At 42.1% G+C, this 23065-nt stretch overlaps 2 protein-coding genes across 4 annotated transcripts; both read left to right on the top strand.

Moving 5' to 3' along the window:
- Positions 1-356: 356 nt before the first annotated feature.
- On the top strand, positions 357-12325 carry fermt1 (FERM domain containing kindlin 1). Of its 3 annotated transcripts, none has more exons than XM_084559988.1 (16): positions 357-414; positions 1954-2110; positions 2716-2813; positions 3368-3503; positions 3623-3757; positions 4929-5112; positions 5223-5325; positions 5452-5559; positions 7960-8091; positions 8268-8317; positions 9133-9257; positions 9590-9696; positions 9817-10041; positions 10155-10279; positions 10376-10517; positions 10611-12325. In XM_084559988.1, the coding sequence occupies exons 2-16, from the start codon at positions 1963-1965 to the stop codon at positions 10791-10793; spliced, it is 2001 nt and encodes a 666-aa protein (XP_084416114.1). In that variant the 5' UTR covers positions 357-414; positions 1954-1962; the 3' UTR covers positions 10794-12325. The 3 variants fall into 3 exon arrangements, with proteins under 3 accessions (XP_084416114.1, XP_084416115.1, XP_084416116.1); XM_084559989.1 differs by having other exon boundaries at positions 393-414; positions 1976-2110; XM_084559990.1 differs by lacking the exons at positions 357-414; positions 1954-2110 and adding an exon at positions 2335-2525.
- A 1547-nt stretch (positions 12326-13872) lies between these two features.
- On the top strand, positions 13873-21764 carry LOC311499884 (tRNA (adenine(58)-N(1))-methyltransferase non-catalytic subunit TRM6-like). The gene is made up of 12 exons (XM_084561020.1): positions 13873-14159; positions 14318-14448; positions 14629-14738; positions 15493-15584; positions 15679-15762; positions 15857-15981; positions 16080-16250; positions 16493-16650; positions 16950-17035; positions 17604-17706; positions 18046-18132; positions 20812-21764. The coding sequence occupies exons 1-12, from the start codon at positions 14053-14055 to the stop codon at positions 20971-20973; spliced, it is 1416 nt and encodes a 471-aa protein (XP_084417146.1). The 5' UTR covers positions 13873-14052; the 3' UTR covers positions 20974-21764.
- The last annotated feature ends 1301 nt before the right edge of the window (positions 21765-23065 follow it).

The following is a 23065-nucleotide window of genomic DNA, read 5'->3' as shown; positions in this document are numbered from 1 at the left end:
GGAATAGAAGTTAGCACTGACGTTTATTATGCTGTGTTTATGTTAGCTAACTTTGGGGTACTGTTTAGGCTACAGACGGACTGTGGCCGTTACTCACTGGTTATTTGAATTATTTAACCAGCTGCATTGCCAGGAACTGATGCAACCATTCACACCTCAGCATTAGTAATAGTCTGGGAACGGTTTTATGAACAACTTCCCCGGCTCTATAACGTTACTCAAAACCATAACATGCATACCTGCCTACCTGGTCACTTCCGCTACTACTACTTCTTCCTCCCCCTCCTCTTCCTCCTCCTCTCTACCTGTCTGAACGGGGCGTGTTTAACTCCCCAAGGAGCCTCATTCCTGGTTCAGTCCGCTCCTCAGCTAATTTCTAGGAATAAGATCACCGCCAGGAGACTCTGAATCAAGGTAAGAATGGTGTATTCCTGGTCATCGTGGAGAATCTTACTGCCCCGTTATGGGCTATTAGTGTCCAGCTGTGTTGTTTTCAATAATATCTCTGACGAAAATAATCACCTCCTATGTATGCAGATAGCCAAGCTGGGCTTGGTCTGTGGCAGGCCTACACACATGCAAGTTAATGGTTAATATGTAGAACTTTATTATACTTTTATAGCTACAAAGGGCTGCATACTGTGTTACGAAAATATCACAACAACAACAGAAATTCTACAGTCATCATTGTTATTTTTCACTTACGAATCTTAAATGAATGGTTTTAACAGTAAGAAGTGATGTTTGGTTGCTGTTTATCATTATTTTATATGTACAGTTGTGTTGTAAAGCAGGGGCTGTTGTGTTCTTTTATTGGCCGTGGGCCGTGCGGAGTCAGAATATGAGAGCCCTTTGAATCACTGCATATTTTGTGTGAAGCAATGTGTGTCTGGTGTTCTGAACTTTGATAAGAACCACCGGATCACAAACGCATTGTTCCCTCCCATCACTTTTTGGTGCAGCTCGTGTATTATTGTGGGAGTCACTTGATCTCCAACAGATCTCAACAAGCCTTCCCCTCTGCAGGCATCCAGGCTCAGACTTTTAACCGTGCCCTACAGCTTCACGCACCACAGGGAGGGAGCGGCACGAAGAAAGCGGATTGTGTTCATTAAACTTAGCCTCCGGTCACACAAGGTATACACCAACACTGGGCCTTTCGGGATAAGTGAATTTCTGATGACCGTTCTTGACTGGCTTGTGGCAGAGTTTGCTTGTCTTTGTTTGACATCAGATTTGAAACGAAGGCTACACTGGAGCAGTGTGCCGAGATTTTGTTCTGAGTGGTCTCTCCTGCACCAGATTCGTGTCCCTGCTCGTCACACATTCCACAGTTTTACCTTCCCGCACCTCCTCCTCTCTTCGCCTTTCCTTATCTGTCTGATGTCTTTCATCCATTTGCTCTGTCTCATTAAAATCAACCAATCATCCACCAAATAAGCGCACAACATACAGCTGTGTTGTCTATTGTGTACAGTATATTGCGTTCTGCAGTCTTGTCTCCTGTTCTGGCTGGCAGCTGCCTGTCTGTGTGTTCGTATATCTTATTTATGACTGTATTGGCTGAGAGGGGCTGCAGTATCATTGCAGAGACACTGCAGTAGAAGCCGAGTTCAGATCTGCTCCATATGTGGCCACTTGAAACAAGAAATACTAAGAGATCTGTGTTTGTTAACTCCTAGCCAAGTTAATTCGGATGTTCCCACAGGATGTTGAGAAACACTTAATCCACTGACTCATGTTTTTCGTCCCAGTTGTTTCTTAATGTTCCAAACAAAAGAAATCGAGATCAAAATATTTCAGTGGAATTCCCCCACCATGTTTTTAATTATGGTTTTATAAAAATAAAAAAATCCATTCTAATAATGCACATGTGCATGTGTGACGGGGGATGTCTAAGGCTAGGACCTTCCTATTTCAAATCTCCGCACCGTCTCACCTTTGTGTTTTCAGACCCGGGCCATGTTGTCCGCAGAATATGGAGAAACATCGTGGGAGCTGTCTGTGCAGGTGGATCAAAAGGAAGGGGACGAGTCCATGAAATTCAAGCTGAGGGTGAAGGGAGACTTGCACATTGGAGGCCTCATGCTCAAACTGGTGGAGAAAATCAGTAAGTTTCCCAGTTGGGTGGAAAACTGCTGCAAGGGGCTTTGAGTGTACCACGTGAAATTACGACTGGCTCTCTGCTTTAGGAAAGCATTTCTCATCCTCTGCCGCGCCAGATCTGTTAGTCAGGCCACACCCTTGTTTGCCCTGCATTTTTCTTCACCACGCTGCCATTGTTTTGTCACAATGCCTGCGTAGCCCGAGGGGCCAAAGTTCAGCCAGGATCTGAGCTGATATCCCTTTACAAACCCCCGTAAACGCATAGGAGTTAATATAGCTAGCATAAAAGCACCACTAGTGAGGTGGTTTAAAGAGCATGAGGCACAATAGATGACTAAGCAGCTTGTCATCAACAGACGGATTTCAGCCGGCACCATAACATGATGTCAGGTAGACTCATTAAGCCACACCACCTACACGTAAATGGGCAGAAGTATTTGTGCTGCAATCAAATTGTTAAAACATTTAAGCCATAACTTCACCTCAGGACCCTTTAAACGTGACATGTAAATGTGTGCAATAACTTCACGTGTGAACTACCCTTCAAGCATGAGATATGACAGTAATATTGGAATAACGGTCTTACTGTGCAAATGTGTCTGCTTGTAGAGGCTCCCCAGGACTGGTCAGACCATGCTTTGTGGTGGGAACAGAAGAAATGTTGGCTGCTCAAAACCCACTGGACCTTGGACAAGTATGGAATTCAGGTAAGATGAGTGCACGCCAAACTGACCACTTGAACCCCAAAACAATCAAGGTCTTCCGGAGAAATACGCTCCTCGAAATTTGGAAAACCATTTCAACTCTAATGGGAAAGTTTTCCCCAGTCAAAGCATGATAAATAAATTCTGTGAGTGCTTTGAGACTTGGACAGATTTTATATAGCCCTTTGGAAGCAGATATATAAAATCATATCCTCGCCCTAGCAGACTGATATCTCATTTTTATTTACCTGTCCAGGGGAGCCAGAACCATATGGAAGGTCTATTATTCATATAACACATGTTATACAGTCATGCCTAAAGAATTATAGAAGTCAAGATGCCAGTGTTAATAAAGATGCAATGAACTCATGCTGAAAAATCCATGAAAAGAGCCATGACAAACTTTACTTTAAGTGTCTATTACAAACACATTTCATACTACATATACTCTTTGTGTGCGTACACTTCACGGATATTAAAAGCTCTCCATCTGATACTGAAGTTGGGAATAGGAAAGAGCCGCAGCTAATCTAAATGAACTGAATTTCGCTTCATAGGCCGATGCTCACCTGCGCTACACACCCCAGCACAAACCACTGCTGCTGCAGCTTCCCAACATGAAAACCATCAAAATGACCGTCAGCTTCTCCAGCGTGGTCTTCAAAGCGGTGTCGGAAATCTGCAGGTTGCTCAGTGAGTTCACCCTCTCTCCATTATTGTTCTTGTGATCATTTTCTAAACTAATACACTCACCTTCCTTCCTTCCTTCCTTCCAAATCGCTCACGCCTTCTCATCTTCACTCCGTGTCCAGACATCAGAAGACCAGAGGAACTGTCCCTGCTGAAGCCTCCAGATGATCCCTCGAAGAAGAAGAAGAAAGAGAAGAACTCGCCACAGGACGACATCTGGGACATCGATTTACTTAGTGGCGGACCAGGAGGAACAGGTAGTGTATTTTATTTAAAAATGTTTTATCTGGGATCAAATAAATGTTTCACAGCCCCTATTCTGGTGCATGAGTTTATTGATGAAAGCAAATTGTAAGAAGAAATGTAATTTCATAGATTCAGTAATTTGTTTTGATGAATTCCTATAATAAGTGCAGTGGTTATAAAAGGTGAAAACTAAAAATGAAATAAAAAAAACTCAATGGATCTGACATTGGGAAAGATTAAGGCAATAAGAATGCTCAAATGGCTATTCTGTTTTTCTAGACTGCTCCTCAGGGTCTAAACACCATTTGTTTAATATTCTGACAGTTTTTGTTCTAAAAGTTAGCAACAACTAAATGTCTGTCATTAGAAGATTCATGGTTTCTGACTTAGTCAAATTTCTGATTGCTGGCCCTCCCTAGTAGGTAACGTGTCTTTATGTCTGTCACTTACTTCTGCTATTGTTGGAAAAGAAATGTAAACTGTGCCAAAGTCGCAGGCAATTTAAAAGTTTCGATCACACAACACAATGGAGGAGAGACTTGAATGGTCCCAAATCAATTCAGCAGCATCAAAACGACGCCATACGAACACACAGTCAGAGTCAGAGAATTATTTTTAATGACAAGAAAAACGGATGAAACAGAGCCCTGATCTCGGCGTCAATATCAGACAGCCCCGATCCACAGAGATTTCACAGAGAATTGATGCTGAAAGCAAACAATTGATTTTGCTGCACTTTGTATGAAGTTATCTGATAAATAAAAACTCTTCTTGGCGTTATTTTTGAAAGAATGGAGCGTCCTTTCTTTACTTTTAGTTCTTAAAACTTTCGGCTGTGCGTGTATAGCCACTCCGAGATCTGACAGGCCGCAGTTTTCATCGGTGAGATCTGAAAGAATTGTTCAGTATTCTGCCGTACGCTTCAGGATCGCCCGCTCTCTCACTTGGAGTGCCGTATTCAGATTCCACGGCGACCTTAAAATCACTCGGATTAAGACCCTTGATCTCTGATGTCTTTGGGGTTTCGTCATGCTTTATTTTGTTGTGTCTGTTTCCTCTTCTTTGAAGTTCCTTGGCTCGCTTGTGACATGTGGCTTATCTGGACTTTAAAGACATATCAGTTCAATATAAAAAAAAAAAAGTTTTTGGGTAAACGTGACTATAACTCTTTGCCCACTCCAGGTCCTGCATACAGTAAGACCATGACAGCGACCTATGACCCGGAGAATGGGATGCCCGTGTCTGCCACCAGCCTTTGGTTTGGAGAAAACCCTCTAGCTGACTGTCAGCCAAACTTACCACCTGCTGAGCTAGCCAAGCTGTACAAGCCACTTTCACTAGTGGACAAAGCAATCAACAATGCAGGGTAGAGTCCAAAACCTTTCATCATATCATTTATTTAAACCTGAAACTTACACAGTGGATGATATTTCTGTCCACATGCTAGTTCTGATTAGTTGTTTGTGTGATTGACAGGTGGCTGGACTCGTCTCTTTCTCTTATGGAGCAAGACATTCAAGACGACGACAAGCTGTTGCTCCGCTTCAAGTACAATGTCTTTTTCGACCTCAATCCTAAAGTAAGAGATCGAACAAAAATGTGTTCCTTCCAAGAGAAATGTTCTGTTTAAACTCCCTGAAATACCAATGTTACATTTAAGCTTCTGAACTAAACTGTAGCTTGTGTTTTTTTGTGTGTGTTTTAGTACGATGCTGTCAGGATAACTCAGCTGTATGAACAGGCTCGCTGGTCCATCCTTCTGGAGGAGATCGATTGCACTGATGAGGAAATGCTGATGTTTGCTTCATTACAGGTGAACAATGTCCCAACACAGTTATGAAAGCACAACATATTTCATATTTTTATAATAGGTACTGCACTCTTAAATATTTTCAGATATAAACTAAACTACTGACATAAACCAAATGTATAAAATCTGAATTTCATTGGTTGAAAATGAATAACCACCTAAATATTGCTGACAGAGACAACGCTCTCATCCACGTGCATTGCCTCGACTAAAACAGACATTGCTTCCAGTTGTCCTTGGATGGATTACTGTACTTGTAAATATTTAACTTTTGTGTGCACGGTGAATTTATCGGACTGTGGCGCAGTGATGAAATCAGCAGTAGCTCAGAAGGGACTGCTAGTTAACACGTAGTCTTAACGGGTCACGTTTCAGTCGCTGTTTCACATTTACTACACAGTCTGATAACGAACAGTAAAATACATGGTTGAGAACTGGGAATTTGGCTGTGTACTGTACGTGATGGAAGATAACAGATTTAAAGGGTTGTCACAGGTCTACCAGTCCACGTTGTCCTCAGTAATGGGTGGATATAGGCTCAGAGCTGGGGCCAAGGGGGGTTTGTATCACCATCACAAAGTTACAGAACTGTAAACAATTCATTCATATCAGTGGCAATCTGGAAGATTTCAGTCCTGGTTGATTTGTTAGTTAAAGGTGGTACCGGCAAATGTAGAACATTTTTGGGGCTCAGCAAAACAAACTTTGACATCTTTACTAAAACCAACTTCATTAAAAACATATTTACTGGAAAGGATGTCAAGAAATTTTGCACTCAAAATTCTATTATAGTAAAACTGCAGCTGTAGCAAAAGCTTGAATTGCACTGGTAGCGGTGTCTCTGGACACCTCGGTTGTTGTCTTATTACATTAGCAGTAATTTAATATGCCCAGTTTGTAGTTCCATCTGTGGGCCATAAGCCCGGTCTCCACTCAGTAATACATAGTGAAAATCTTCACATTCAGGCAATGCACTTCATGATTAAGTTCCTTTTACAAAGATATTTTTGTTCAGAAGTAGTTGAAGTAACCATTAAACCACGGAGTCTCCCAATAATATGATTTAAAAAAACCTTTAATGAAACTAATGAGAACAACTGTGACTCACAGAAAGAAAAAAAGTTCCTTTTACATGTCTTATGTTTCGTTTTAGAACTTCTCCAGCTTGAGATAAATTATTAAAGTCCTGATTTCTGCTGGCTTGTATTTATGAACCACAACTCTCCAGAGGAACAATGAGGAGGCTTAGTTTAGAGCAGTATGTATGTCTTAAGAGGTCAGAGTGGGAGAGAGCAAGTTTGCTGTCTAAATCCCTGTGAAGACGTGTCAGAACATGAGGAAAATCCCACTGAAAGAGTTGAGAGAGAGTGTAGCAGAAATGGTCGTACATTGGCTATAAAAAGTCTACACACTAAATGCCAGGTTTTTGTGAAGTAAAATAATAAGACCAAAATTGATTATTTCAGAACTTTTTCCACTTTTAATGTGACCTATAACCTGTTCAAATCAATTGAAAAAAGCACAAAGCTTACCTTATGGCCAAGAAGTTCGGCCCTGGTTTCATTATACCATAAAACATTTTTCCCCACACGCTTTTGGGAAACTTCAGATGTGTTTTTTTGCAAAATTTAGCTGGACTTTGATGTTTTTCTTTGTAAGTAAAGGCTTCCGTCTGGCCACCCTACCCCTTAGCCCAGACATATGAAGGATAAGGGAGATCGTTGTCACATATACAACACAGCCAGTACTTGCCAGAAATTCCTGCAGCTCCTTTAATGCTGCTGTAGGTCTCTCGGCAGCCTCCCTGACCAGTTTTCTTTTCGTCTTTTTATCAATTTTGGAGGGATGTCCAGTTCTTGGCAATGTCACTGTTGTGCCATATTTAATCCACTTAATGATGACTGTCTTCACTGTGTTCCATGGAAAAGCCAGTGCCTTGGAAATGCTTTGGTACCCTTCTCCTGACTGATACATTTAACAATGAGATCCCTCTGATGCTTTGGAAGCTCTCTGTGGACCATGCTGTAAGATGCAGTGTGTACTGACTCCCATTTAACATGAGTTTTTATATCCACTGTATGTTGAGAAGAAACAAATGATTACTGTAAGTTTTAACAACAACAGTCTCCGTATAAACTCCAGCCCATCTCTGGTACCATCAGCTCTTTGTTTTTCAACTGTTGGAACAATGATTCAGAAATCGCAGTGATTCAAAAGGAGTGTTGCACTCACCTACACATTGGTGCAATGGCTGGCACACAGGACCGAGCTCAAACCTCTCTCTGACTCACACCAGCCTTGCGTAACCTCTTTCAAGTCGTGTAGGAGAACTTACAAAAATATTTGCCGTTGCTATTAGGGTTTTCCAATCAGGAGTAAAAACTTTCATTTGATTTCCTTTAGTATCACATTTGTAAACTGACCGTGTCAAGAGAACCGCTGGACAACTCCAACGAACCTGAAATCGATGAAGTCGAGGCCGCCCTGTCCAACCTGGAGGTGACACTCGAAGGCGCACACACGGACAAAATTCTGGTAAACATGTTTTTTGAGCAACACTGGATTAAACCAAAATCCTAAGGTTTTTAGGTCAGTTACAGTTGAACACCTGTTTTCAAGCTGAAGTTGGTAGGTAGGCCTTCACTGATTGCATGTCTTAACGTGGTGATGTCAACAGAAGGATAATTGACAGTTGTTTTTCTTGCTTCCAGGAAGACATTACAGACATTCCACAGCTGGCGGATACCCTCCGGCTGTTAAGGTGAACCCACTTTTATACATATTATACTGTATAAACATCCCAGTTATCTGTCCCTCAGATTTACACTGATCTGACATAACATTATGACCACTGACAGGAGAAGTGAATAACATTGACCATCTTGTGACAATCCAATGTTCTGCTGGGAAACTTTTGGACCTGGCATTTGTGTGGATGTTACTTATACATGTAGCACCCACCTAGACCAGACCAGGCACCCCCACCCCATAGCAATGACACAGACACACACACAAAAACGCTTTAGGAACAACTCAAAAAACATGAAGAACAGCACAAGGTGTTGACCTGGCCTCCAAATTCACTAGATCCCAAACTGATCAAGTATCTGTGGGATGATCCACAGAGGCCCCTCCCCTCAATCCATAGGACCCAAAGGCCCCCACTAACAATATTCTGTTGCCAGACTCCACAGGACACCCTCAGAAGGCCCATGTCCATTCTCTGATGAGTCACAACTGTTTTAGAGGCACAAGGGAGACCTACACAATATTAGGAGGGTGGTCATAATGTTATGCCTGATAGGTGTATCGTTCTCTTTAGTGTGTGTCAGCCTAATTTAATGATCTGGAACTTCATTTTGCAGAGATTATAAGGTGATTTATATAAAGGATAGGACATATTCAAATTTATCACGTGAACTTATGACTCTTTGGCATTAATCTCATCAGGGCTCCTCGGCCATCTGATAATTAATCAAAGAACTTTAGTGGAGCTCCTCTGAATAAGTAGCCTGTGTTATTTAAAAAAAGAACATTTCATAAATCTTCGCATTTTTTTTTTCTGTATTAAATCAGGCCCAAAAGATTTACACTGCGGCCATACAAAGAGTACTGGTTTGTATTCAAGGATACCACCATCTCATACTACAAGAACAAGGAGGCCTCCTTTGGAGAACCAATAGAGCAGTTCCACCTCCGAGGTCAGTGATTTAAAAACATGTTGTTGTTGTTGTTTTTTTTGTTTGTTTTTTTTGCTTTTTTGCTGAAGATTAATAAGTACCAATTTAACACTTGGTTGTTGTGTTATTATGTCACTGAAAATCCTTATGTGCGTGACCTACCAAGACATCTTTTAACAATAAATATACTGTTATATTGATGCGCAATTTGGATATGGAGGCCCAAACTAAATTCTGTGGTATACTCCTTCACAATAAAAGCAGTTTTATGCTGGGATAATAACACGAGCAGATCTACTGTATCTTTTCAGGCTTCTGTAGTTAAAACTGTTTCATTACGCTTGAATCAACAGGATGTGAGGTGGTCCCAGATGTCAACGTCACAGACAAGAAGTTCGGCATCAAGCTCCTGCTCCCGGTTGCCGATGGAATGAATGAGGTTTACATTCGGTGTGACAATGTAAGAAGGCCTGCCCTCTCATTCACGCGTGGTTCTGAACTTTTACAGTTTCCTCTGTGCATGCATAAGCAATGCGAGGCAAATTTTATACTTCTTATGTAATTTTTCCCTCTGGTACAGGAAACTCAGTACGCCAAGTGGAAAGCTGCTTGCCTCCTCGCCTCCAAAGGCAAGACGATGGCTTACAGCTCCTACAAGTCAGAAGTGAAGAACATCCAGTCCTTCCTGCAAATGAAGAGCCTGGCGCCCCCTCCTGGTCAGGCAGCTCCGGACCTTGATGCCATGGACATGAATGCTGAATGTTTTGTTTCTCCGCGCTACGCCAAGAAGCACAAGAGCAAACAGGTTTGTTTAAGGCTGCGTCCCACATGCTTGACTTTGCCAACAGCTATCTGCGCCACATCATGTTTTTTTTACGAAATACTGTGGCTAACTCTGCCTCTGGTGATTGCATCAAGCTGACGGCACGCATCCTGGAGGCCCATCAGAATATAGCACGGCTGTCACTAGTGGAGGCCAAGATGCGCTTTATCCAGGCCTGGCAGTCGCTTCCAGAGTTTGGTATCAACTACTACATTGTCAGGTACATATTTTGTAATAATACACACACAACTGAAGATATATTTGAACATCTAAATGACATGTGTGAGTGATCATTTCTCTTTTATTTGTGTTAAAGATTCAAAGGGAGTAAGAAGGATGAAATTCTGGGGATTTCCTATAACCGCCTGATTCGTCTTGACATGTCAACCTGTCTGCCTGTCACCACGTGGAGGTTCGCCAACATGAAGCAGTGGAACGTCAACTGGGAGATAAGACAGGTGAGGGGTCATTGCGAGTCTCATTCTGGGGTATTGCCTGCCGACATCATAATATCAGAGGCATACATTTTAATCTATTCTATGTAATTTCAGGTGACCATAGAATTTGACCAGAATGTGACGATAGCCTTCTGCTGTTTGAGCTGCGACTGCAAGGTGGTCCACGAGTTCATCGGTGGTTACATCTTCCTCTCCACGCGATCTAAAGACCAGAACGAAACGCTAGACGAAGAACTGTTCCATAAACTTACTGGAGGTCAAGATGAGCAAAGATGAACGCACCTGTACTTCTTATAGAGTATGTCTTGTTTATTCACTTACAGGGTGAAAGCACAGCATTCATCTTCTGTAGCAGTGGTAACCCTGAGCAAATCACTACCATTTTTATTGTTTTTTCATTATAAAGCCAGCTGTAAATGGTTACAGCAATGCACTAGAAACATGTCGATGTGATGTGATATGTAGTAAAGGTTTGTCTTCCTCCCAAAACTTGGATATTGTGAGAAGTATGCCTTTTTTAAGGTGAAGATACTGTATGTCCTCATTTCAAATGGAAAAAAGAAAATCATTAAAGGCGGTTTTCATGTTTTATAATTTGTTACACATTTGTTCAGTGGCTGAAACACAAAACTTTTTAATTTCATTTTCAGTCATGGACTGGAATGTGAATTTCACAAATGCTCTATTGTGAAAAAAAGTCTGTTCTTGAAAAAAACAGATTGTATTGCGTTGACAGCCATGCCCCCCCCTCCCTGCTAGCTGCTGACACACAGTCGAAAAGAAGCTTTTAATTCAAAATGAACAGCTCTGACAATGTTTTGATTCATGAAAAATCACACGAACTATGTGACTCACCCAGTCACCTTTCAGAAACGCATGCAAATTCTTGGCTTTGAGTCAGGATTAGCTGTTCTTATGTTCTATGTCATAATAGCTGAAAATTGGAAATCAGTCTAATGCATGATATTTTATTTACATATTCATAAATGATTCAATAGTTGTTTTTTTGCAGATTGTTCTGACAGTGCATGAGTCAGAACGAATGACAGCTTAGTACACATGACATTTGTGACAACTTCATTTGCAACTAATTAGTATGGCAATGTTAGGTCTCATTTGGAAGAACTAATAGGTTTGAACTAACATTTCCATGCTGTTCTTTATTGAAACTTGTTAGTGAGTTGAGATGTCTTCCAGGTTGCATCATTATATTCCTTTTGACGTGTTATTTCTTGGTCGTGTACTATACTCTCTTTTCTTTCAACCACCTTGCTGCTACACTGCTGTACACTAGTGGTGGGCAGGTGGGGCTGGCACACCATTCATCAAACCCAGTCACTACCTGGAGGCAGTGGAACCATCATAAGGGCACATTTAGAGTTGTGTTTTATCGCTGTAGCAATCTGGATGGCAAATGGAACAGCAGGTGATCATTTCAGTTTGACTATGCCGCAGTTAAATGAACAAGAGAAGGAAGGACTGAGACTTCCATTTCAGAGGAGGAGATTTATAAAGCCATTAAATGGTCATCAAAGACACCACCGAATATTAACAGTTTTTCAAAATAATTGGCCCATCTGTTCAACCTGAGGAACACCAATGGAATGCAAACTACTACAGGCCTTTACATTTGCTGGATGGTGGATAAGTCACTTTGATTTGATCAGAATGATGAGATATCGTGGAGTTTAAAAAAACATTTAAAGTAAAAGGTAAATGTCGATATGTGAGAAAATATGTATAACATTATGGACATTTACTGGAACTATTTATTATGTATATTTGCTTTTCTGCATTTTTATACAGCAATAAACCAGCCTATATTAAGACAATATGACACATTCTGAAATTCATTCATTCATTCATCTTCTGTAACCACTTGTTCCTGTGAAGGGTCGCAGGGTCTGCTGGAGCCTATCCCAGCTGTCATCGGGCGAGAGGCGGGGTACACCCTGGACAGGTCGCCAGTCTATCACAGGGCTAACACACAGAGAGACAGACAACCATTCACACTCACACTCACACCTACGGTCAATTTAGAATCACCAATTAACCTAACCAGCATGTCTTTGGACGGTGGGAGGAAGGCCGAGTGCCTGGAGAGTACACACGCAGACACAGGGAGAACATGCAAACTCCACACAGACAGGCCCAGTCGGCCCATGGATTCTAACCCGGGACCTTCTCGCTGTGAGGCATCAGTGCTAACTACTTCTATGAAAGGCCTCCGTCAGAATCCACTACACTGTTGTATTGGATTGGACAAACAAGGGTGACGTGTTCTGCTCTTTGCTTTAAATGTCCGTACCACACCTTTATTATATGTAAGATCTATTAACATTCTCTATAAGTGGTAATCCTAGGTTGGGCTGGGGGGCACATAAAGGAGTGGACAGTTAACATGTGTCTAAACCTACTGATCATTGGCAGTCGAGACCAGTGAAATCTGTCAAGGGGTAGATAAAAATGGGGATGTTGTCAGAACCACAGTGAGGTTAGTTTTTTGGTTGGCTATTGGACAGACATTCACTCCGGATCAAGCATTGTGTCACTCAGAGACTACTGATAAATTGCAGATTGAATTATACAAAACCATTACACAAAACTACACAAAACGATTCAATATCTCCATGCCAACATGCACATGTTAGTGAAAATTATGAAAAGTTATATATATATATATATATATATATATATATATATATATACATATATATAAACATTGGTCTCATGTAGCACACCATTAATTCATTTTAATTTTATATTTAAAAAGAAGAAAATTGTATTTGTATTGAAACTTTGCTTCCATGTCGTGCGATCCACTGACTTAAAACTTATGCCAGTTGTTCTACTGCACTGGACACGCCAACAAAACACACCTCTTTATACTGGATTCAAGGGCTTATTCTATTTCATATTAATATTTTTAAGGAAAACCCTAATTGTGACTACTTTTTCATGTAATTTTTTTCAGTAGCTTCCATGCCATGTGACTATGGAGCTGACTCCAAATTTAAGCTGAATTGTACAACTACACTGCACAAATAAGTTGTCAGTGCACTGTATCATCTTCTTAGGTTTAAGGGGGTTTATCTTTTGTCGTTGCAAAAGGAGCCCCAAACAATGTCTTGGTTTCCTTGTCCTTGTCCTGTCTATAGAACTGCCTTTTCCCAACGCACAGCTCTCAAGTATAGCGGTCCTCCACCACTCGATGATTCTGAAATCTACTTTTTTACCTCCAAACCATCGCGCTTGGCTCCTATTGGCCAGCGAACTCATCGGCGCCTTTCCAGCCAATCACAGGCGAGGACGCGAAAGCATGGCACCGGCTACGCTCTGCTATCGTTTAGTTGTCATGCGAAGCTAGGGAAATGAAAGCTAACACGTGGAAATAGTCATTAGCTCTATTTTTCTTCTACTTCAGGGGACTGCAGTGCCTTTTTGAACAGTGCCTTGTCAACGACCAGCTTGTATAAGTAGCTGAAGGCGGAATTTGTCCCTCAGCTTACCGGTGAGCTGGTTTATCTGCCTTATTATGGCGGACAACGGAGACGATGATTGTCAGTACAGAATCAAAGAGGGAGACTACGTAGTGTTGAAACGAGGAGAAATCTTCAAAGCTGTGCAAATACAGCTGAGAAAGTAAGCCATACGAATTTAAAAAACATTCGCTCCAATGTGTGTGTAATTATTCATTTAGTATGAGGAACAAACAGATTGAGTCTGTGTATTTCACTAATGTCTAATGACATGTACAAATAAGACTTCACTACGATTATGTCTGTCTGGTTTCCTCGCAGAAAGGTGATCTTTGAGAAGCAGTGGTTCTTCTTGGATAACGCCGTGGGACAGTTGTACAGCACCACATTTGAGATCGTGTCCGGAGGGATCCTGCAACCACAGAAAGTCGAGGAAACGGGGAACCCCTCTGGTGTGTAACCCACCCCGGTCATAACCTGTTCATATTTCAGTTATACGACTGGCTTATTTTATGCCACCAATGGCATTTTAATTTGTGGTGCACGCTTTTTATTTCCAGACCCCAGGTAATAATGTTTGCCAGCCCCTAACGCTTTCATTTTAACTTTGACTCTTGTCTTTTTCTCCCCAGATTCAAAGGAGACGGGCACAGACAACAGAAACATTGTGGATGATGGCAAATCGCAGAAACTGACCAGGGATGACATTGAGGTGCTCAAAGAGCAAGGTCTGAAGGGTCAGGTAAATCAATAACTTCATTTTACACATTTATATATGGGGAAGAACCACAGTGCTGTGGCACTTTATTAAAGAATGATTTTTATTGACATAGAATTTCACGGGAAACAAGTGTCATAGCTGGGTATGGTTTAATCGTCTGTGCCATAGACATTGGAGTAGATATAAGCAATGTGCACTCTTATGCTGGGTGTCACTTCCTTTATTACAATGCTCTTGAAAAATACTCGCCACTTAATCAAATTATTGATTCACTCTACCTTCACTGAAGCCCAGTTCCAGCTGGAAAAAAAGCCTCCAGAAAATACAGTATGATGCTGCTGCCACCATGCTTCACTGTCTAAACGGTGCTCTGTTACTAATGTACAGTCTTGGTCTCATCACACCACAGCCCGTTTTTCTGCGTAGTCTTTTGGATATTGGGTATAAGTTTATACAAATTTTAGCTGGGCTTGCATGTGTTTTTCATCAGAAATATCTTCAATCTCACCACCCTGCCCCATAGCCCAGACAGATGAAGAACACATAGGACAGCTGCACATGTTGGGTGCAACTAGAAAGAGCTCTTTCTCCTTCTCAGCAAATTTCCAGTACTATGACTATATATTGTTAACAGAATTGCACTGGTTTAAATCTTTAAAGGTGCAAAAGTTGTGTGTTTTTTGTGTTTCTCTTTGTCTGTTTGTGGGATCTTTTAAAATTGTCATACAAAATGTTATATTAATAAAAAGTGAGACGATGTCTGTTCGGTCCTCAGGAAATCATCCAGCAGCTCATAGAGCACAGCACCACATTCCGAGATAAGACAGAGTATTCCCAAGATAAGTACATCAAGAAGAAGGAGAAGAAGTGAGTCACTTCTGATGCTGCACCCACAGTCTGTTCTGGACTTAAATGAATGTGTCGTGCCGTAATCAGTCGGTCCGATCTTGTGCATTTCCAGGTATAAAAACACTGTGACGATTGTAAAGCCGTCCTGTCGCATCCTGGCGATGATGTACAATGGCCGCGAACCGGGGAAGATCTGGTGAGTCAGCGCGTCTATTATCAGTATGTGTGAAAGTCGTCCTTGAAAAGCAGGAAGATGATTGCGTGGTGTGTGTTTTGTCTGTGTGACTCAGCCACCTGCGGTACGACACACTTGCCCAGATGCTGACTCTGGCAAACATCCACGCTGGCAGCAAGGTTTTGGTGTTTGAGACATGTGCTGGACTTGTACTCGGATCCGTCATGGAAAGAATGGGAGGCAAGTCTGATTGTCTGAAGTAGTTTTTTGTAATAGTAGTAGTCTTTCTGTACTCAGCGAACAAAGCCTTTGACATTTTTGTAATTACTCTCATCCAGGCTACGGCTCAGTGATCCAAATGTACCCAGGAGGCGGGCCTGTTCGGGCGGGTGTGGAGAGCTTTGGCTTTCCTTCGCATTTTCACGATATGCTGCATGAGTTTCCCATCTGCCACGTCAACCCTCTGCTGGCAGGCACTTTGGACACCACTGCCAAAGACCCCAGTGCTGGTAGGGCCTGCCTCGGTCTCTCTGAGATGTTTACAGCCTTGATGGCTTAGGTGATAATTCAGGACTAGCTGCAAACTAGTCTTGAATTGAACTACCTTTGGAAGCCAACATTTCATGGTTAAAACAGACATGAACATCTTCCTCTGCCACGTTCATAAACCTAAAGTTTAATCATCTGATGCAGAAGTAAAACAAGAAGTCTTATTCTTATGTCATATTCTTTATTTTTTCCAATGTTACAGATCAAAAGCAGCTCAGTGTAGCTGCAGAAGAGGAGCAAAAACAGCCTGAGGCAGAACAGCAGGGCAGTCCAGAGGGAGACAGCATGGAGACAAACGCTGTCGGCGATGCTGACCAGGACCAGGAGGAAATACAGAGGGAGAAACGCAAAGAAGCTAAAGTATGTGCAGCATTCACTGTACAAATCCCTTCCAGTCTGAAGACTGGGGGAGCTGTGGGGTAGTGGTCAGACAGAGGTCACCGGTTTGCATGTCCATGGCTGAGCAAGCACCTAACCCCCAAATTGCAGCCAGAGCGCTACACAAGTGGCAGCCCACTCCTCCGATTGTACACACTACTGTGTAAATGAATGAATGGATGGGTCAAATGCAGAAAGAATTTCCCCATGTGGGATCAATAATGGAAGAATTACTAAGACAGGAAAAAGTCTCTGATTGTTATTTTTTTTTTTTTTTTAAGGCTCAAGAAAAGAAGTTGAAACTGGAGGAGAAGCAGAAGAAGCTGGCAGCCGCTGCCGCCCTGCTGGAAGGCAGGAACGCTGACGGGTTGGTTTCAGATTTTTGTAACCTCCTTTCCGTACCTTTGCACTGGTTGCACCGCTCTCCTCTTCTCAGCATCTGCCTCTTTCGGTCACAGCTCAGTCCCAGGTTGCGCCATGTAGTAAACAAAAGCAATGAAGGCAGATCCACGGGAATGAATAATTAAAGCGTTGTTAACTGTGTCCATTAAAGTCATAGGAGATGATTAGTTGTCCCTTACGAGGTGAACAAATGGATTGCTTTGCAGTTTCCTCTCTTATAAAATGAAAAGCCTCTATGTGACTAATGGCTGAATGAGGGGGACATCTGAGCCCGAAATACAAGTATTGATCGTAGCCTATTGACTTCTCCTCTACATCATAGCAGCCATATCATAAACACTACCACAGAGTGACTACTACTTTAGGAAGGTAGTAAATCCTCGTGTCTTCTGGTATTATGTCACATGCTGCACTGATAAACTAAATTACGATATTGCCTGCCGCCACATTTTTCCAATTACAAGGTGCGCGGTTGTCACTGTATTTCATGTTGGACAGGTTTGCTTGATCATCCGTTTGGTTCCCATGTGCAGGTTGGTCATAGCGAGTCGCTTTCACCCGTGTCCAGTCCTGCTGGGTCTGCTGAAATTCCTCTCTCCCTCCAGGCCTTTTGTTGTCTACTCCCAGTACAAAGAGGTAAGATATTCATGAGCAGCTGTATTCACTACTATCACAACCATACACTTGATGTTCCCTCAGTGAGGATAATGAGTTATCTTAGAAGGGTTTCTCATTAGTTGCAACTGCACGTGGGCTTTTATTGCTTTGACCTCCCGATGGGGGACGTCCTTATTACATAAAATATCGTGGACATCCCTGTCAGTGCCAAGGAGTTAACAGTGGCCATCACACACCTGCACTCATTACTTCTGTCATGCACATATTGCCAAACAGATCAATCCGTGTGTGTGTGTGTGGACTTGTCAATGAAGCAGCCGTTCTTTTAATGCTCCTTTTCCATCTTGACTGCTGCAGGCCCTTGTCGAGTGCTACACAAAACTTAAGGAGCATGGCGGCACAGTCAACCTCAACATCACAGACACCTGGCTCAGGCATTACCAGGTAAGTGTTTCGCTTGGTTTTGAACCATGCACGTGTGTTTACTTCGCTCTGTTCCTCCCCTCAGCTTTGTCCTCAGATCATTGGTTTAGCTTCAACACGTTTTACTCAGATAATCGCTGCATGTCAAGGAAACATTATCAAACAGGATGCTGCCCCGACAGCATCTATTACTTGACCACAACTATTCACAGCTGCAGCAGATTGTCATGGATTAGACGCTGGAATCACTCTAAATTATTAAATCAGTTGTCAGTATTGTCTATGATTAATTTCCCACTTACTGTTTAGTCTAACTAAGCAGTTGTCATAAATTAATCTAATTAATTAGAGGCCTTGTAATGAATTCATCTCGATTAATCACATTTTAATCAGTTAACAATATTTGCCCCAAAAAGCAACATTTTTTAATTTAAATGGATTTTAGTGGACGACTGAATGAAATAATAGACACGGACATGAATATTGTAAACTCAAGCTCTTTTAATATCTGGAAAAATGTATTTAATTGCATTTCAATTCAAAACAGTAGAAAAAGAAAGAAAATGTCCCTGGCTAAAACTGAACAGACCTAAAGTTAAAGTGCCATTTTAAGTACTTTAAGAAGTTTTTCAGAACAGTATTGACTTTAAATGGTAAAAAAAAAAACAAAAAAAAAAACTGTTTGGACTCCCGACACGTCTCGTCCGTACTCGGACCGGGACTGCTAGCACTAACAGCTCCGGCGGTTTCTGTGCTCACTGCAACATGCTTTGCATTTAGATGGTAGCGTAGGGTTGAAGTACTTCGGTGGTATGCAAACTCTTGTTTTTTTTTTCCCCCACAATTTGCACAAAGCCCCGTATTTATAAAGGCTTCCATCAGGTAGTTTTTTTTTTTTTTAATAAAATTTGCCTTCCATCAGTCCTAGCAACGTGCTTTCATCTGATTCCTCCATTTTGGTAGCCGTTGGCTTAGCCGTTAGTTCTGACGTGTGCATCAGTGTAATCGGTGTAGCAGGAAATCGTGCACTGACAAAAGTTCCGCATTGTTTGGAATGCAAACTGCGATTAAATGTACAATTTTTTTTTTAAATTTTTGTAATGAACTAATCGTAATTAACGCGTTAAAGTCCCACCCCTACTTTTAATATAAACATCTAAAATGTTAACATCCACATGTGGTAGCATGAGTCACTTGCAGTGTTTCGCTGCCCTGATTGATTATTAGACTTGTAACTAGGGCTGAACGATATATCGTTATCGTATCTATATCTAGATATGAACATTCAAGATATTATTATCGAAAAAGTAACGATATAAACGATAGATTTTCCTCCGCGCACGCCCTGCATGTACAGCTCTGGCAGTCGCCCTTGAACGCACCATTACGGCCAGCCAACCACAAAGCTTAATTCATGTGGATCGACAGCTGAAGCCAGCCAATGACAAACATAGAAGGGCAGGAGTGAGGGAGACGGAGACTGACGCGCACACACAGGACATTCACAGCGGGGAAATCAAAACGAAAGAAAAGTAACATGAGTGCGGAAGATAATGCGGCCGGTGGCGATGCAGAAACTAATTTTGTGCCAAAACATAAATCATCCTCCATTATTTGGAGGTATTTTGGATTTAGAAAGGATGATGTCAACCAGAGCGAGGTGTTGTGCAAGTCGTGCTTGGCGAAAATTGCGACGAAGCAAGGTAGCACAACAAACGTGTTTCACCACCTGAAACAACTTTTTTGTTAAAGCAGAGCTGCAGTAAACATATTTATTTTTTTTATTTATTGATTGGTGACTATGTTACAGTAATGTTGATGACTGGCAGTGAGTTCTAATCATAAAACTGCACTCTTTTGTATTATGATGTGTTTATTTTTCTGAAAAATGCTTGATTTTACACCAAACCCGTAGTCATATCGTATCGTATCGTATCGTATCGATATCGTATCGATATCGAGATATCTGGCATGAATATCGAGATATGAAATTTTGTCCATATCGTTCAGCCCTACTTGTAACCAACTTTTCTCAGAATTGGTTACTGAGGAGGAGCAACTAGCAGCTAAAACTGCATTTCCACCCAGACCTTGTAGTCCCAGGAACTTTTTTTTCAAGCACTGTTGTGTGACTGAAGTTTTACCAAAGTCTAAAGACTGTAGGCTGTTTTAAGAGCCATTTTTGTGTGTGACTATACAACATCCTACTCTAATTCAGTAGGTGGCAGTAATGCTGAAGACTGTACAAAAGAGATTATGGAGTATGCAGCACGAGCCGTGTTGCTGTTAGTCAGGATTTACTCCAGCAAATAGGAGATTCAAAGTTGCACAAAACTGACACCTCTGCACTGTTTGTTCCTAATATTGTGTAGGTGCCTCCCAAACAGTTGTGACTCATCAGAGAATGGACATGGGCCTTCTGAGGGTGTCCTGTGGTGTCTGGCAACACAATGTTGTTAGTGGGGGCCTTTGGGTCCTATGGGTTGAGGGGAGGGGCCTCTGTGGATCATCCCACAGATACTTGATCAGTTTGGGATCTGGTGAATTTGGAGGCCAGGTCAACACCTTTATGTTTTTTTGAGTTGTTCCTCTACTACTTTCAAAGCTTCCTAGCACCTGGGGAGAGTTCCTTTCCCCCCTCATCAGACCAGGACATTTCATGTAGCGCTAATGTCTCCTGACTTTATTTCTGCTCCCTAGGTGCTGCCCAACAGGACGCATCCTGTGCTAATGATGAGCGGGGGTGGGGGCTACCTCCTCTCAGGGATAACGGTCGCCGCAGACCGCTCCAAACCTGCAGGCTCCCAGCGAGCCGAGGAACCGGCACCAAAGAGACTGAAACTGAAAGACACTGAAGGATAAACAGGGCTACATTACCCGCGACCTAGAGGAGTCACCTCCAGCCTTGGCTTCCCTTTCTGCTGAACTGATTTGACACGTGTAAGGGAGTAAGGGAGACGGGAGTGTCTGGTTTGCATTCATCAGAGCACTTTCTCGCGTCTTGTGTAGTCACATCAGCGCAGATTAAGGTAATGCCGAGAAACTCTTAGCCTGTGTAGGCCATGTGAGCTAAGTGTATGTAAGGTGAGAGTCTAAAACAATCGGTTTTGTTTTGTTTTTTTGTTTTTGTAATGCTCTCCAGCTTCTAGGTTGTAACTGTGTTTTTTAAATTTTATTATCCCCTCAGAAAGTGCCATTTGTTATATGATCCGGTTGCTAGTGCAGCTTCACTGTGGGCTGCGTCTGTGTCTGCACAGGATTAAAAAGCAGTACTAACAACCCCGATGTGTGACCACGTCTTAATCAAGAAATAAATGAAAGATGTTAGCTTGGTCCCAGAATAACTCTTTTTATTGAGTGCAAACAGAACAAACTCTTAGGAGCACATTTGAATAATTTAGTATATATATGTATAATTTTCACAAACATCCAAGCCATTCCCATGCTGGTTAATTTCATAACATCAAAAATGTCACAAAAAACAATGATAAATAAGTTCAGAAAATGCTTTGGCAAGGCTCCGAGGTTTTTTTTGATGTCATATTTTTTGGCATTTTGACACTGTAAGCACACTAAATTGGCAGACGTACAGTACGACGGCAACGTTGAATTCACTGATAGCTGATGGAGTCTTGAAACGCTCCTGGATTATGCTGCTTTCTCATGCAACTTGGCTGCAATTTTCTGCAACTCCACGTCCATGGCCGCCAGGTTTTCCAGCTCTTTCTCCTGAAAAAGAAAAAATCACAATGTTTTCTGTCACCATTGCTGAATGTAAATTGGCCTTATTTCTCACTCTTGCTTCAAAAATACACATTAAGTGCTCGTTTTAGGGTTAAATATTCCCTTGGAGAGAAGCAGTGCTCTTGAACTAATAAATCACCATGCCCCTAATTTGTTTTTCTGCTATTAAGTATGCGACAAGATAGCATCAGGCTGTAGTTCTCCTTTTTAATGGCCGTATTATGGCTCTGAGTGCTCTGGGAGGCTACAATCATGAGGTTCTTAGTGTGATTACTGCAGCAGTCATGACACGCTGGTGTGGAGGAGGCAAATGGGCAAAACGGGGCAGTCAAGCCGGGAGAAGAAACGCAGCTATGATGTGAAGGGCCGATGCGAGGAAAGGCGATGGCGTCTAAGTAAGGCACGGTTGACGGAGGAGTCACTGCACACGAATGTGCCGGTGAGGTGACTTCCTTCGCGATGGGACTTTTCTCGTTGTGCATTTGCGCGGACGGACGTTCACCGGCGCTCCGCGGTTCTGAGGGCTAAATCCTGACATGCAGAGCAGAGATTTCCATAATGAGCTTGGCTGCTCTTCATGTGCATTGTGGCTTTACTAGGTCAGCTGGATGTGGTGCAGAGTGGGTGTTTATTTTAATTTTTTATTTGTTTAAAGGTTGATTGTTAAAAGAAAGTAGAAAATACATCCTTCCATCATCTTAAAGGCAGTGCAGTTTACCTCTTGTGGGGTAAGTGTCCTCTGGTGTGTGCTCCTCTTTGCCTCCTCTTGAGTAGAGTGGTTGGCCAGCTGGTTTATCTTGTAGCTCAGCAGCTTGGCTAGTTGGTCCATCTGAACAGATTAAAGACAGAACCAGAGCGTATGTAAACTGTAGCAGCCTGGGTTTGATCAAACCCGGACTTATCGTGTTAGTGGGACTGTTGTTAAAGTTCCATCGTCTCACGTTTTACTTGCACATGACCGTTTAATATAGACGAAAATAATGCCACGGTAAGGAAACCTGAATGAAGGTTTATTTAAATCCATGCATGCATGGATGGATGGGATGTTCTCTGATCACATGTCGTGCCTACCTTGTCTGAGGTTGCGGCATGTTCATCTGAATCCCTCTTATACCAGGCGGGGTGGTAGAAGCCTCTGTAAATCCAGGGGTTGCGCTTTACGGGCAGATACCTGAAAATAATGATCAATTGTTACATCATTTTTATTCCA

The sequence above is a fragment of the Chelon labrosus genome (assembly GCF_963514085.1).
Source record: "Chelon labrosus genome assembly, chromosome: 14".
Classification (NCBI taxonomy): Eukaryota; Metazoa; Chordata; class Actinopteri; order Mugiliformes; family Mugilidae; genus Chelon; species Chelon labrosus.
This window is presented reverse-complemented; position numbering and strand designations above follow the sequence as displayed.